The following is a 14,637-nucleotide window of genomic DNA, read 5'->3' on the forward strand; positions in this document are numbered from 1 at the left end:
AGATTTTGAAAACCACTTATCATTTTCCTTTCACTTCACAATTATATGCCACTTTGTGTTGATCTATCACATAGAATCCCAATAAAATACATTTATGTTTTTATTTGTAACATGGCAAAATGTGGAACATTTTGAGGGGTATGAATACATTTTCAATACATTTTCAAGGCACTGTATGTGTGTGCATGTATTTATATGTGTGTGTGTGTTTGTGTGTGTGTGTGTGTGTGTGTGTGCACGTGCATGTATTTGTGTTTATATTTGTGTCTGCATGTATGTGGGTGTGTGCATGTATATGTGTGTATGTGTATTTATATGTATGTTTGTGTATGTACAGTATATGGGTGTGTATGTATGTGGGTATGGGTGTGTTTATATGTATGTTTATATATGTCTGCATGTGTGTGTATGTATGTATGTATGTGTGTGTGTATGGGTATGTATGAATGTGTATGTGCATGTATTTGTATGTGTGTGTGTGTGTTTGTGTGCATGTATGTGTTTGTTTATATATGTGTGTTTTATATGTGTGTGTGTTTCATGTTCAGATCGCTTTTTAGAGGCGTTTGACAGGCATTGAAGAGTTGATATGTTGCCTCCTCACCTCCTCTTTAATACCCTACATGCATCATCAGTTGTGGGATAGTTGCAGCACAGCCCCATTCACCTGGGGGTCTACTTCCAGATGCAGCCACAGCATGTGTACACCCCCAGCTACCACCCCCAGGGGAAGATGGGGGTGGTAAAAATGCAGTTAAATCATGTGGTTTTACTGCCCCTTAACCTCACATGTGAACAAGCCCTTGGTTCACATCTGTGCAGCTGCGTGATGATAGGGCAGCAAATTAATTTCAGTGGGCTGCCCTGCAGAAACACAAGGAAAGCATTTCCTTCTTTTTCTTTTTCTCTAATTGAACTGCACCGAAAATGCACCACGTTTGCCAATGCAAACATACGCGCAGGGTACCATTAGGAATTAATGATATCCCTGCGTGTCTGGTAAAGAGCAGTGTGTTTGCATGCATGTCAGGAATGCGCATGATTTTGTACGCATTCCGTGAATCGCAGTAATGTGAACCAAGCCTTAGACTGGGGTGCCTCCGAGACTGAAAACACTTTTCAAGGGTGCCCCAACTGGAAAAAGGTTAAGAAACACTGGTCTAGACCTTAGGTGCTCAGCTATAATACCTGGTTCCAGACTGAAGGAAGCATATCTTCACAGAGGCACCCAAGATGGTCACATTTGGTCACATTTGGTAGCTGCGGTGGGATGCTATCTGCAGTCTGGGACATCCAAACCACCACCAGGATCTGAGGTCTGGTTAGCAGAAGAGAAGTACAGATGCCAGCTGCCATGCCATGAAAGAGTCATTTATAAGAAGGCTGCGAGAGATGCAGATGCAGCACAAAGGACCAGTGCCAACGCAGGTCCTGCTGGGATGGTATGAATCTGTCTGCCGGTAACTCTGGAAGGAAGAGCTGAACCGAGAGCAGTGCTGCCAGTATAACATTATCTCCTCTATCCAGAAAAGATACTGGCCACAGTACGAAGTGCAGGTGCTGTTATTGGGGGAACGACTGCACAAGAAGTGGACAGTTGAGTTACGCTGGCTGGTCTGGGCAGAGATGCGGTTGGATGAGAGTTACAGAGCCCTCAGGTGGCATTTAGCCCAAGTGTGCCCTTGGACAGAGGATGACAGCCCGATGGAAGACTTTGGTTATGGGTTCCTGGGGCTGTTGTATAGGAGGCTTTCACAGGAGCCTGACTTTGGGAGTGATCTGGAGCAGTGTTTGGAGGAAATCATGGAGTACAAAGACCAGATGCTGAACATCTCGGATGTGCACTGGGCAGGAAGATTTGAAGCTTCTAGCCATTCAGGAATGGGAGTTGGAGATTGCCTACAGATGACTGCTCCACTCTGCTCAGCAGCTGGACTTGGCTCCCCTGCTTGGGACTACCTGGAAGTACCAGCCGACAGCTCTGAAAACCCGGCTGAAGTGTCCACAATAGGGCAGAATGACAGTGTGTTTTGTTCACCACCAACTATGGAAGCGGAGCTCTTATGGTGGATGCAGCATGTGTTGTCTCACCTTGAAGAACCTGTTTCTGGATGAGCTTGAATAGAGGAATGTGTCTGTCCAGCAGCCAGATGATGTTATGGGAGATGGAGCAGCTGGCCCATCTCCCCAATAGCAGATCAAGGACCAGGGAAAGGAGGTGGTCATTCTCCCTCCCCTGCAGAAGTCATAAATACAGGGAGGGGAGGAAACCATCCTCACTCTACAGCAACAGTCTGAGATAAAGGGAGGGGAGGAAGCCATTCCCCCTTCCCAACTGCATGCCAAGGACCAGGGAGAGGAGGTGGTCTTCCTCCCTCCTCAGCAGCAGATGCACAGTCTGGAAGTAGAGGAAACCAGCCTCCCTCCACAACAGTTAGCTAGGGAGGATGATGCTGGGTCCGCAGCAGAAGCACTGGCATCAGGGCAGAGTGCTACCAACATCTGCCTGGCACCGGAGCAGGTGGCCCCTCTGCCCAGCAACAGGCTGATGTAGTGAAGCCCCTAGTCTACTGGCCACTGGCCTCTGCCTAACACCTAGAGTGTCTCCACAGCTCCAGGGAGCCAGGGCAGTTGGCCCTATCCCCAACAGCAGACCATGCCCTGGAATGGTAGAGACATCCCAGGTGGTAGCTATACAGAGAGTTCACAACCCCTGCCCCACATCTACCAATGACAACTATTCCCTGCGGCCAAGAATGAAAATCATATGGACCACTCTGCCTGACTAATGCATGTCCAGATCTGCTGAATGTCTGGGACCTTATTAGTCTACTTTTGATGGGGGAGAAATATGACAAACTGAACCGGTATAGTGGCTTTTGGAGGGGGCAATCCTCCTACCCACTGGTTATGACCTATGGAGCAGACCAGGGATTTTGGCTGCTTCTTCCAGTTAGATCACGGTGAAGAGCTCAGTTCGGCTTCTGATCCCATGGAGAGAGACCAGATCATAATGATGTGATCACCATGTGATGAACACTGAGAGTAAGGCTTGGATTAAGTCCCTGAATAAGGACGATAAAGTTTCCCTTCCGGAGTGGATGGAAAGGTGTAATATTAATCTTATACAGGTTAATGGTCAGAGGGAATATGGTGGACCTGCAGATTGGGTCTGTAAAGCTCCTCCACTTGGGACAGAAATATTTATCAACAATATCCCTCAATAAATCTATAAGATAAATTAAGTCCACCTTTTCAGGCTGCTGGAACATTGTATGAGTTTGTCTCATAGACTGTTGTAGATTGGCCCCGGACAATCTGAGGTGGGGTGGGATCACTGTTTATGTTATGTGTTTATTGTTGAGTGAGTCACCTATCGCTTCTCTCTGTCTGCTCATCTCTTGGAGATGTGATTAATATTGTGTCCACTTTACCTTGTTATCAAACCATTGTGGGATGGACAATCTGGGCACCTAGGCTTGTTTAAGTGACTAATTTTTCAATAGCTAACTTTTAGCTAATTAGCTTAATTTTTATTGTTTATTTTGGCTGTTCCTTATGTTATTTATATTCCTGTTTACAGCTTGCATTGTTAGGGTGATGTGATCAGGCTCTACCTGATTTTGTATGCTATATATTCTGTGTGAATTTTCAATAAAGTAAGTTCCAGTTTGCATCTAAGATAGTGTAGTCTAGATCTTGGGTGCTCAGCTATAATATCTGGTTCCAGGTTCCAGACTGAAGAAAGCTATATCTTGACGGATGCACACAAGCTGGGTGCTGGATGTTCTGTCACATTTGATAATGCTCCAAGTAAGGCTTGATCCTATACGCCTTTCATAAGAAAGCATAACTCCCAACTGCCCCTGATTTCGAGGGACTGCCCCTGATTTGGAAGAAAGTCCCTCTGTCCCTCTGTCCCTCTTTCCTCCTCATTTCTCCCTCAGATTGGTCCGATCTATATCATTGTATATGAAATGCACTATTTATCTTTCAAAAAGTGTTTCACACTGCTAAACCTTTTGTCTAATTTCTAAGTTGTTGCATTTGTAAATTCCAAAAACAAGTATAAAGGAATAGTAGTGGTAAAAGAAGCACTTGTGGGTTTAACTATTTTTTTGTGTGTGTGTAATTCTCTTTTAAGGGGGCACAGCAGGGGGTATGTCCTACACCTACATACTTTTGCTTATAGGTGTCCCTCATTTCCATTTCAAAAAGTTGGGAGGTATGAGAAAGTATAGCTTTAAAACAGTGATCAATATTAGAATAATTCCCAGGTCTAAATCTATCTGGCATCCCCAGGGATTATGGAGATTTGTCCTACATTTCTTTGTCTCACTCAATAACTTACAGCAGTGTCAAAAAAAACTTTAGCTTTAGTGACTTTATCTCTTCTCCCTTAGAAGAGTAGCTACCTCAGGCCACCAGGGAAAATATGTAAGGTGTGCTATGTCACATTCCACAGATATTAGGTGCAACTAACAAAACTATGTGCCCCATGATTCTTTAAACCTCTAGTAGCAGCAATGATAGATGCTGGCAAAATGCTTGGGCTGAAATTTGTATAGGCTGAGTCTATGTAGAGTAGAGCAAAAGAGAGCATCAAATGAACACAAGCTAAAAATAACAACAGGGCAGCCAACGTGTTTCAGGGCCAAACACTACCCCTTAATCAGGGTTTTAACAGTATCACAGCATCTAATGGATTCAAGCTGATCAAAGTATTGATCAAAGCCAGGAGGGTGAATAATGAATGAGTGCCTGCGGAAGACAGAGAAAGGCTCAATAGGAAAACAGCCAACCAGGTCCAGCTTCTCCAGGCACCGCCCTGCAAAAACTATCCATGGGCATTCTAGTTGCCCGACTCAAGAAGAGAACACCATGGTGATCAGTCTTCAGAACGGGAAGATGCAGCCAGTAAGACTTGTAAAGCACAACTTCAAGGAGGGTTAGTCAAAGAAAGCTGTTGTATTTGAAAATAATCATTGAAGATTTAGATTAATATAAGGGGTTGCTATATGAATCAGGGTTATTTAATCTGCCCCGGAGTTCTGTTTTCAGTGTCCAACATCTAAAGCTTTAGCCATACATCCATATTACCAAAAGAAAAAGAGCTGTGTCTTCCACACAGACTTAAGCCTGGTACACACAGGCAGTTTTCTTAGTTCAATCCATCGGGCTGAACAAAAAAAAAGGAGCATGCTTTACTAACTATGAATTTTTTGGAGTAGCAATCTCCCCACTGTGCTATTGTGCTCTGACAGGGGGACTGCCGCCACCAGTACATACCAGTCAGTGCTTACAGCCATTAACAGCCAGCACTGATGCCGATCAGCTGCTGGTTTGACAAACGATTGCTATGGGGGCAGACACAGAACAGGAGGAACCAAGATCCCCATTGGAGCACCCCAGAAGTGGAGGTTGCACACAGAAAGTGAATATACATTTTTTATTATTTTAATAAAAAATATGCCTTTAAAACCGTTTTAACCTCTTGCTGCCCCTGCAATGCATATACGAAGTGGATAAGATGGTGGGATTTAACGCCTATGCATTCATGGACAGCCAAGGTTTCTGTGTCTCTCCCACCACAGTGACTAAACTTTCCTAGACACCTCTTAGCCTCTAGTCACGATTATGAACTGGAGAGACAGGCTCTGGATCATGTGACCACATTGAAAGTCAAAAAAAGATAAAACAGCCACAGTACAATAGCAGCTTTTCTTTCTCACAAGCAAGGTGGGAGTGGTGAAACGCATCAAGAAAAGTTGCCTTTTGTGTGGAGACATAATTTATGTAGTAAATTGACTATATTGGTTAGACTCCCACGCTGTCAGCAGGTGACTAAACTACTCTGCCCACCGCAGCAGGTACCTAGTTAGCTGATCCTTGACAGATAAATGGGTTACATAAATAATAATGGTGCTGCACTGTGAACTCAAAAATAGGTTATAGTAATAAACTAGAATAAAAAAATGCAAAATGCAAGAGAATTCTAGTGTAAATAGCAAAGTTATTATGATACAAAGTGCAAATATAAAATATAAATCGGATGACCTATGTAAAAGGGTATATAATGCAAATACAAGTGCTAAAGTGCAAAGTGTCAATAATGTTCAACACAGAAAGGAAAAAACAATTAGCACAAAATGGTACTGAGAAACATTAGTATGAATGTGAGTCAAACAAACATCCAATGAGCCACCACAGGACTCAGGTAGTGAATAAATGACAGTTCCAAAACATGAATGAATGCTGCTACTTCAGTGACAGGAACGTTCAAAACAATCCAAAAGCTAAAACTCTGTGATATTCCCTTCACTGTGACCATGAAATAAAAATGGCTATTGCCTGAGTTCACAGTGCAACACCATTGTTATTTATATGTAGTAAATTTGCTGATAATTAACCACTTGCCGACTGGCTCATGCTGATATATGTTGGCAGAATTTCTCTTCTGGGCAAAACCCTGTATGGGTACGTTGTTCCCTTTAAGAGCTGTCAGGGCCAGCGATCTTGCGCAAATTCTTTAATAAAGCAACATAATCAATATATGATGATATAAACAATAAGTGGTGAATAAATTAATAAACAGTGAATAGTGAATAAAGTCCAATAAATGTAGCAAATCCAGTGTTCCAATGCAATGCAAATTGTGTGACATTGTCTATTAGTGATTCCCAGAGAGTCTAGACGCTGTCACCAACACCTCAGTGCTCACAGAACCTTCACCTCATAGACATACAACATAAGCCTTGTATCCAAATCCAATAGGAATCAGTAAACTATCCTCCCGTGATCAGCACCGCCACTCTTCAATAAAGGATCCTGTCCCACATGTAACGTAGACAAGTCTCCAATAGTGCATTACCATATAAAACAATTTATTAATTATATACCCTATTTGTGTCAGGCCTCTCTCTCCTGTCTCCTGACACCACAGGCCCAACTTTAAACACTTTATTCAAATCAACAAGCAAATGCTTAACCTCATAGACACACCCACTGCATATACGGAGCCCTAAATATGTGTGTGAGGATCCGTATGGCACTAGTAGCTTCAGTCCTTTTGAAGGAAAGATAAAACTGTGTGCACTTAAACTCCTGAAGAGCAGGAAAAAAACAACACAACTGGCCCAGATTATCAAGTGAAGATGGCAGGATCTTTCTTAGCAAGGTGAAAGGACAATGATGTCTGTATACAGTGTCCCCAGAAATGGATGGCCTTATCCTTTATCCCTGTGGCATTACAAGTGTCAGCAAGATGACTACCAGCAATGATGTCTGTACACAGTGTTCATTTAACGCCTTCTGTGGTGCAGTGTCCCTGTTTCCTGCAAATGGGCAAAAGCCCTCTCACCAAATCCTGCGGTCAAAGCCCAAGCGAAACATCCTGGAACAGCAGGCTCTCCTGGTGACCCAACTGGTCCCCTTACACTGGAATGCTTCACCGTCGGTGCACCTGGGATCCCCCTCTCTCAGACTGGATGGCCTGACTGGCAGTGGAGGCCCAAATTGTCTGGTGAAATCACCTGAGAGATAGCATCTATCCCTCAGGTCTAATCTCTTCTTCCGTCTCGTGCTGACTGAATTCTCCTCAGGGAATCAAAATTGATTATTTCCTTTTCTGCCAGCAGAGCATGCTGGGATTTGTAGCCCTGCCTCTTTAAAAGTTAGTGAGGCTGCTCTGTGCTGAGACGTCATATTCCAGAGTCCTTTGCAGCTGCTTCCTACAGCTTAGTACAGTCCCTCTAATTGGCTGCTATAACTGTGCCTTTAATTGGCTCCTCTCCTGCCAAAAGTAGCACATGAGAGGAAGGCAGAGAGTGGGCAGATGCCTGTGTTAACATGTAGCAAGTGAAGAAAAAAAGGGAGGGGGAAACTAACAGGGAGCTCTCCCTCTGTGAAAAGCTTGTGTACTCGTGACGGGCAGCTTGGCGGGGTCCGGGGAGAAACAAGACACCCGCTACAAATATAAATATCAAATAGCTGTTTAACTGCCCCATATAAATCTTTATTGAACATGAAATGTGTATTTTTTTGTACATTCATCTGGTGTAGACAGAGTCAAAGATGATTTACACTAGCTTTCATTTTGTTCAGACAGCATCTGCATCCAAGGCTCTTTTTTGTCGTTTTTTCCTTTTTTTTTAAAGGTATTGGCAATTACATTTAATATATTTAGTACTGATTTAAATTGTATTAAAACAAAGTGTTTTTGGGAGTTTCTTATTGAATGTAGTGTATCAGCTTTATTATATCCTGCCCCCATAGTGTTTAGCAAGAGGAGGACATGGAGGAGAAGGGAGGGAGGGGATTGTCATGTATCGCTGTACATATGCCCACATGTGTGACCCTACAGTCATGTGGGCTGTACAGAGTATACTACTCTATAAGGAAGTATAGGAAGAAAGTATAAGGAAGGAAGTATAAGGAAGAAAATAAAGAGCTTAGGAAGGGAACTGAAAATATGCATGCTCCATAGAGAACACCCGCTTGTCTACACAATCTCAGCCTGCAGTGGGGACACAGAGAAGATGGGAGGGACAGCTGAAGGTAAGACCAGCCAGGTATATTTCACTCTACACAAAATTAATGCATTAGTAGCTTTGAGAACACTCTGTTGTATAGCACGTAATGAGAGTTTTTCATAGTCTGAATTTAATGACGCTTTAAATAGCATTTTTGATTTGTGGTGCTCAGAGACAGTGGAGTTCCTCTTTAATACAAAGTAATTCCCAACTGTCCTTTTGTCAGCCAGTAATTGCCAATAACAGCAGTGGGTAAGCAGCAGCAGGTAGATATGAACTGAATGTACGAGATGCATCCTATAAACTTTGTTAAGGTTTTTCGGTTGAACATTTTAGGGTGTATTTCCTTTCCTTAGAGTCCTCAAAGTCTTCAAATGTTACAAGAAAACAATAAGAGAACAATAAAAACATATTTAATTGTTTTCTCGTGTGTATTAAGAGCTTAAAGGTTTTCAAAAGAATATCCCAAACAATACATTTTCTGATAGATGGTACTGTTGATTTTGTACATTGCAGGAATGTTGTGCAAATGAAACAAGATTTTTAATAGCAATTAGACATGTGCAATTTGTTTCATAACAAATCGAAATTCGGAAGAATTTTGCATCTTTCAGATATTCGGATGCATCTAAATGTCCGAATAAAAGAATAACGAATTAAATTATAGCAGATATAACAAATGAATTTGAAACAAAATTTCAGCTCAAAGTAAATCTTACAGTCCAATCAGCTGATTAATTTTGCGCTGGAGGTTGGATTACTGGCAAAGTGCATTTCTGAGAACTGAGTGAGAAGGGTGTTGTATTGTATTTGAGCAGAGGAGAAGAGATATTTGTCATTGTGTGTGTTAATAGATTCAATAAACAAACGACTTTTCAAACTACGAATCATTATCACGAATCAATATACACACATAAATATCAAATTTCAACTAATTCAAAAGAAATTATAGCAGATATAACGAATGAATTTGACATGATTAGAGATTCAGTATAACGAATAGAGACACTCTACGCAATAATTAATTATCCAAAAACGAATTAACGTAACATAACGAATATAACAGAACTAAATGATGTATTTTACAAATGAAAATTAAACTAAAAAAATATTCTGTTGTGCACAAGTCTCATAGCAATACAGTGAAATTATCAGTAGTGCACAAAAACACAACATTATCTAAAAAAAAGTCCAACTTAATTTTAGAAAATAAAACTATTATACCATCTCAAAATTGTTATACCAGACCATGTTTTTAAATTATTTCCTGAGTTTTAATAACTATTCAGATATATATATATATATACATATACTACCGAATGTTGTTAGGGTACTTGCATGGTGCTATGATTTATCTAAGAAACTATTAGCAAATGCACAGAGGTTTAAACAATGTTTGTTTTCATTCGATTTTTTTTTCTTTTTTTTTCTCAGGCTTGGTGTTTTAAGAGTTAGACGTGAAGACTGCAAAGTGTGGAATAGATGCTTTATGCATAGAATAGTGGTACTATATACAGGTTCAATGTGATTGAAAATTAAATCTTGTCATAAGATTAAAATTTCACTTGCCCAGCTCCCGCAGACTGATCTTACCTGTGGCCAAGTACAAGAAAAACACCTGTCCTGTAGCAGCCTCCACTCCCCAGTGCACAAACTCATTTAAGAAGGAGAAGCCAACCCCACCAAGGATGGGATCTTTTCTAATGCCAGTGAGACCTCCAGCATCCAGTAACTAAGGAAACACCACCCTGCCACTGGTGGTGCCATTACAAGGAGCAGCAATGCAGGGAGCAGATGGCTCATGGGAACTGGTACCCAACTGGCCACCAAGGAGAAACCATAGGATAAGGTCTGACTGAACAAAGGGCACTTTGGGCACCCTGCAAGTGCACTATTTAGGCAGCTCTAACTTGCTTGGGCACCATGGCACTCCTGATATGGAGGATTCCCCTCTGACCAGGGAGCCCTCCACCTGGAGAGGCTGACCCAGGTGGGAAGGTATGGCATCTTCAAATCTCTTCAGAAAAATTTTGAACAGCAGAAATAGTTATCCCACAGCAAAGACAAAAAAGTAACATTATGGTGAGGGGAGTCCTTTTATTTTAGCAGGGGGCTGTTCTGTGGGGTCAGAGGGGTGGAGTTGACCCAATAGCAGGCTAACATGATTAGTCTCATAAAATTGTAATTGTGTCTAAACAGTACTCTGGAAACTCTACATTTTAATATTCAATGCCTCCTTAAAAATAACAGTGCACTTCTTAGGTCTAGCTTTTCCTGTGCCTACAGCATAATAGCGGTATATCTGTAGTGTGCACTTGAAGACATTACTGTCCCTGACTGTCTCATTTGAGTGAGATTTGGTGATGCCACTACTGTGTTGCTCACTGTTGCTCCTTACTGAAAAGGAAGTTGTACATAAAGACTTGCAGTGCAAGTCCTGCTCCTGCTTTATACTGTAGACTCTATAGATCTGTGCTCTTCAAACCTCTTCCTCTCCTTCCTAAATACCCCACTCTTACTACAAAAAAAAAAAAATCCCCCCTCTTGTCATCAGATCAAAAATCATTGGGGGCTCTGACATTGGAAACAAAGACCTGCCTCATTCGATATGTCCACCATACAGAGATTCATTGTGGAAAATTACATAGTAATTTAGTAACAGGGAAAAGATCAACTGTAAGTGTCATGTACCTGACTGTGAAGCCCGAGATTAGGAGGGTGGCTTCTGATGCAATTACTGTCCATGCAACCCTGGTAGTAGAGAGAGAGAGAGAGAGAGAGAGAGAGAGAGAGAGAGAGAGAGAGAGAGAGAGAATTCTAGCTCAGTGGAAGGGCACACGTGCCAGGAAGCTGTAGTAGTGATCTGCAGCTTGGAGACACAGGATTCCTTCCAGTGGTGGTATGGAGTCTGATCACAAGCATTGATCAGTGGCAGTCAGGCAGACAGGTGCAGGGTCAGTCAGGATCAGGTTCAAGGTTGGGAACAGGCAGAAGTCAGTAACGAGTTGTTGGTGGGGTACCAAATCAGGAAGCAGATATTTAGTCAGAAATCCAAGCCAAGGACGATAACATAAGCGAGTTGCAGATATAACAGGCAGAGGTCATTCAAGAGAGGTGTCAGACATAGCCGGGTCATGTTATGCTAACTTACCTTGTTAGGTTACCTGCTTGATGAAGCAGTAGTCTCTAATAAAGGTTCTTGTTTATTTCACCCATGATTAGAATATACTGATAACACTTATTCTCTTGCATTCCCTAAAAACATCTTCCTGACTCCCAATCTGTGCAAACCCCAGGGGCTGGGAACAGATTCTGGATTCCTTTGAAATTGGGAGGCAGGGAGAATGATTAGTCTCCTTGAGACATGTGAAAAGATAAGGTTGGTACTTGAGCCATTACTGACTGATCTTAAAATATTTTCAGTGCAGGACTGAAGTGTGCAACCCAGAATTGAATGGCAGTCTAATGTATGCCCACCTTCACTTACGCTGGAGTGGAAGGGCTGTTGAAACAGGTGCAGTTGGGGGATTTGGATCTGCATTTGGATCAGCTGCAGGCCTTGAAAGACCTTCTGGAAAAACATCTTTATGTCTTTGCTTGGCATGCTGCTGACAAACATTTGTGATAGAACACTCAATTCACACCAGGGATAATATGTCAGTTCAAGATAGACATAATATCTTTATAGCTTTGTATCAAGAGGTTGAAAATTCAATTTGCCTAGCTTACCAATGCAATACTCTCAGAGTGGTAGCAATGTTCAGTGTCAGACTTGAGTTACCTGAAGAGCACATGCCCCATTAAAACACCAAAGGTGCCAAATATGGAGCAAAGCTGTAGGACCCCTGTAGCACCCCTAAAGAGGAGGCTTGTGATCAAAGACGTTAAGAAAGCTGTGTCTCACAGCTACCTGGGAGGATCCGATGGGAAATTTACTTTCAAAATTGCAGAAGTTTATTAGACTTAAGAAGGATTTTTTCCTCCAGTGAAGCAAATTTGACATGCTTTAAAAAAACACTGTGTGTACAGTGCTCTGACTAACTATGTATCTATGAAACTTATACTGTGAAGTGTTCTGTGAAGTGTTCAATTAAGGTTGAGCAATATGAGAGTTTATCATCATTGCTTTCATGTACAAAGAATCTTAGAACCTTTTCTGCTAGTTAAAACTGTATTATTTAATAAAAGTTGTTTTAGATGCATTTTGTGATGGCTTTTAAAGCCTAATGTTCACATTTTGGAGATGAATCTGGAACTGCCTGAACTCAGGTGATATTCCTGCACTCAGCCACAAGAATAAAGGAGGGATACTTTTTTTTTAATGAATGCAAACATCTTTTTTCTTAGGTTATATAATAAAATTATGTTGACATCCAATTGAAAGACAGGACAGGACAGTCCCTGCAACTTATCCTTGAGACAGGCCAATAATAACTTAAGCTCATGTTGAATCAGTTCCACTGATTACAACCTTTTGAACTGTATTCATCAGCCAGTTATCTACCCACGTACATAGTTTTCCCCTAGTCTTAGTGTGTTAATCCCATGTAATATTCTCTGTTTGTGGAACAGTGCCAAGTTCCTGTGCAAGACCCAAATAAATCACATCCAGTGTGTTACTAAAACACAGCCAATATCAAATAATCACTAAAATCCAACTTTTATTTAACCAGTTTTAGCACTCTAGCAATTTTAGCACTAAACCAATTTTTCTCATTTACATTTGTTAAAATCAGTGCCCACCAAGTGTCAAGCAGCTGCCAAGCTGCACAATGAAGACAGGAAGTGCACAGCCATATACTAGGAAGTCAGTAGCGAAATAGTGTGCTGCTATCCCCCCGAGGTCTATACTCAGCTGAGAACAGAGGGAATGTCCTCACTTATAAAAAAAGGAGAAAAAAAACTATTTATAATATTTATCTCTCTGTGGGCAATGTGGAGATACCACAATGATTGATAACCAATCTTCAGTGCTGTGTACATTAGGATGCTACTACTTTCTGAATTTATGAACAGTTAATTATGACTTCTTAAACTTTGTAAATTAAAATCATTTTTTAATTTGTTTTGCAATTAGGACAAGATGTCAGTCATGGACTCAAATATCGGTTTGACAGCAGCTAGCATGCTGGAAGAGATGACCGAAATCACTGGTCAAAACTTGGTTAGAATGGAAGTCGAAGATCATTATAAATTCATCAAACAGCTCGGAAAAGGGAAATATGGCCAAGTAACCTTAGTTATCCATCGTCAAAGAGGTAATTAAAATTCACCTGATTATTTCCAGTAGGTTAGTCTGATCTGTGCCGATTTATCCATCTTTCCACCTTTATCCACCTAATTCCAGGCATTCATGATTCATGTATGATTCCTTGCACAATCGACAGGTGACCTCATAGGTAGATTTCACCCCCTCTTTTGTTCTGGAGACAACTATAAAATTTTTAGATTTTTCATCCCTTAAAAATGACAAGGTCAACAGGACAAACACAGATAGCAAAAAAAAAAACGTTCAAGGGGATACATCAAAGAGGCACTGGGAGTTTAAAACTTAATGATACAAAGTAGTAAAACTTGAAAATTGTTCAAAATGCTCACTAGATCTTGGTGGGCACACAGGAACCTCAATCGAAGTTTCGCCTCCCCAACAAAAAATTAAGTCATCAGCTAAGAATACTCTAGCTGCTGACTTTTAATATTAGGACCCTTACCTGTCCAGGGATCCCACAATGTCGACACCCCAGCCTATTTTCCAATCGGCTCTCAGGTGCTAATGCTGCCATTAGTGGTAAGGGAAACTGTCAGTGAAGCCTTTTATGTTCACAGATGGTTCCTTACTGTGCATGCGTGAAGCACGCTTCACTTTCTAACTGTCCGGCGGCAGAGGAGGGGGTCAAAGTCGCCCCGGTGAGGTCACCTGGAAGGGTGGGATGGATACCTGTCAAAAACAGGTACCTGCTCCCTCCCAAAAGGTGCCAAATGTGGCACCAGAAGAGGGGAGGAAGCAAACAAGCGGAGCATTCCCTTTTAGTTGGAGCGCTGCTTTAAACTCTATTAACCAGTTCCTGACCAGAGCACGCCAATGTACGTCGGCAGAATGGCACGG

At 41.6% G+C, this 14,637-nt stretch overlaps 1 protein-coding gene across 3 annotated transcripts in view; it reads left to right on the top strand.

Annotated features, from left to right (window-relative positions):
- LOC143934063 (serine/threonine-protein kinase SBK2-like) overlaps nt 1-14,637 on the top strand; it is a 106,095-nt gene that overhangs the window by 57,663 nt on the left and 33,795 nt on the right. For 2 of the 3 annotated variants that reach the window (XM_077457359.1, XM_077457358.1), the window contains one exon: nt 13,609-13,789. In XM_077457359.1, the coding sequence (XP_077313485.1) occupies nt 13,615-13,789 (175 nt within the window). In that variant the 5' untranslated portion in view covers nt 13,609-13,614. Of the gene's footprint in view, nt 1-10,005; nt 10,036-13,608; nt 13,790-14,637 lie in introns of those variants that run through there. The other variant, XM_077457357.1, reaches the window with a different exon arrangement.

The sequence above is a fragment of the Lithobates pipiens genome, unplaced genomic scaffold (genome assembly GCF_037356315.1).
Source record: "Lithobates pipiens isolate NorthernLeopardFrog02 unplaced genomic scaffold, aLitPip1_a1.2 Scaffold_27, whole genome shotgun sequence".
In the NCBI taxonomy this organism is placed as follows: domain Eukaryota; kingdom Metazoa; phylum Chordata; class Amphibia; order Anura; family Ranidae; genus Lithobates; species Lithobates pipiens.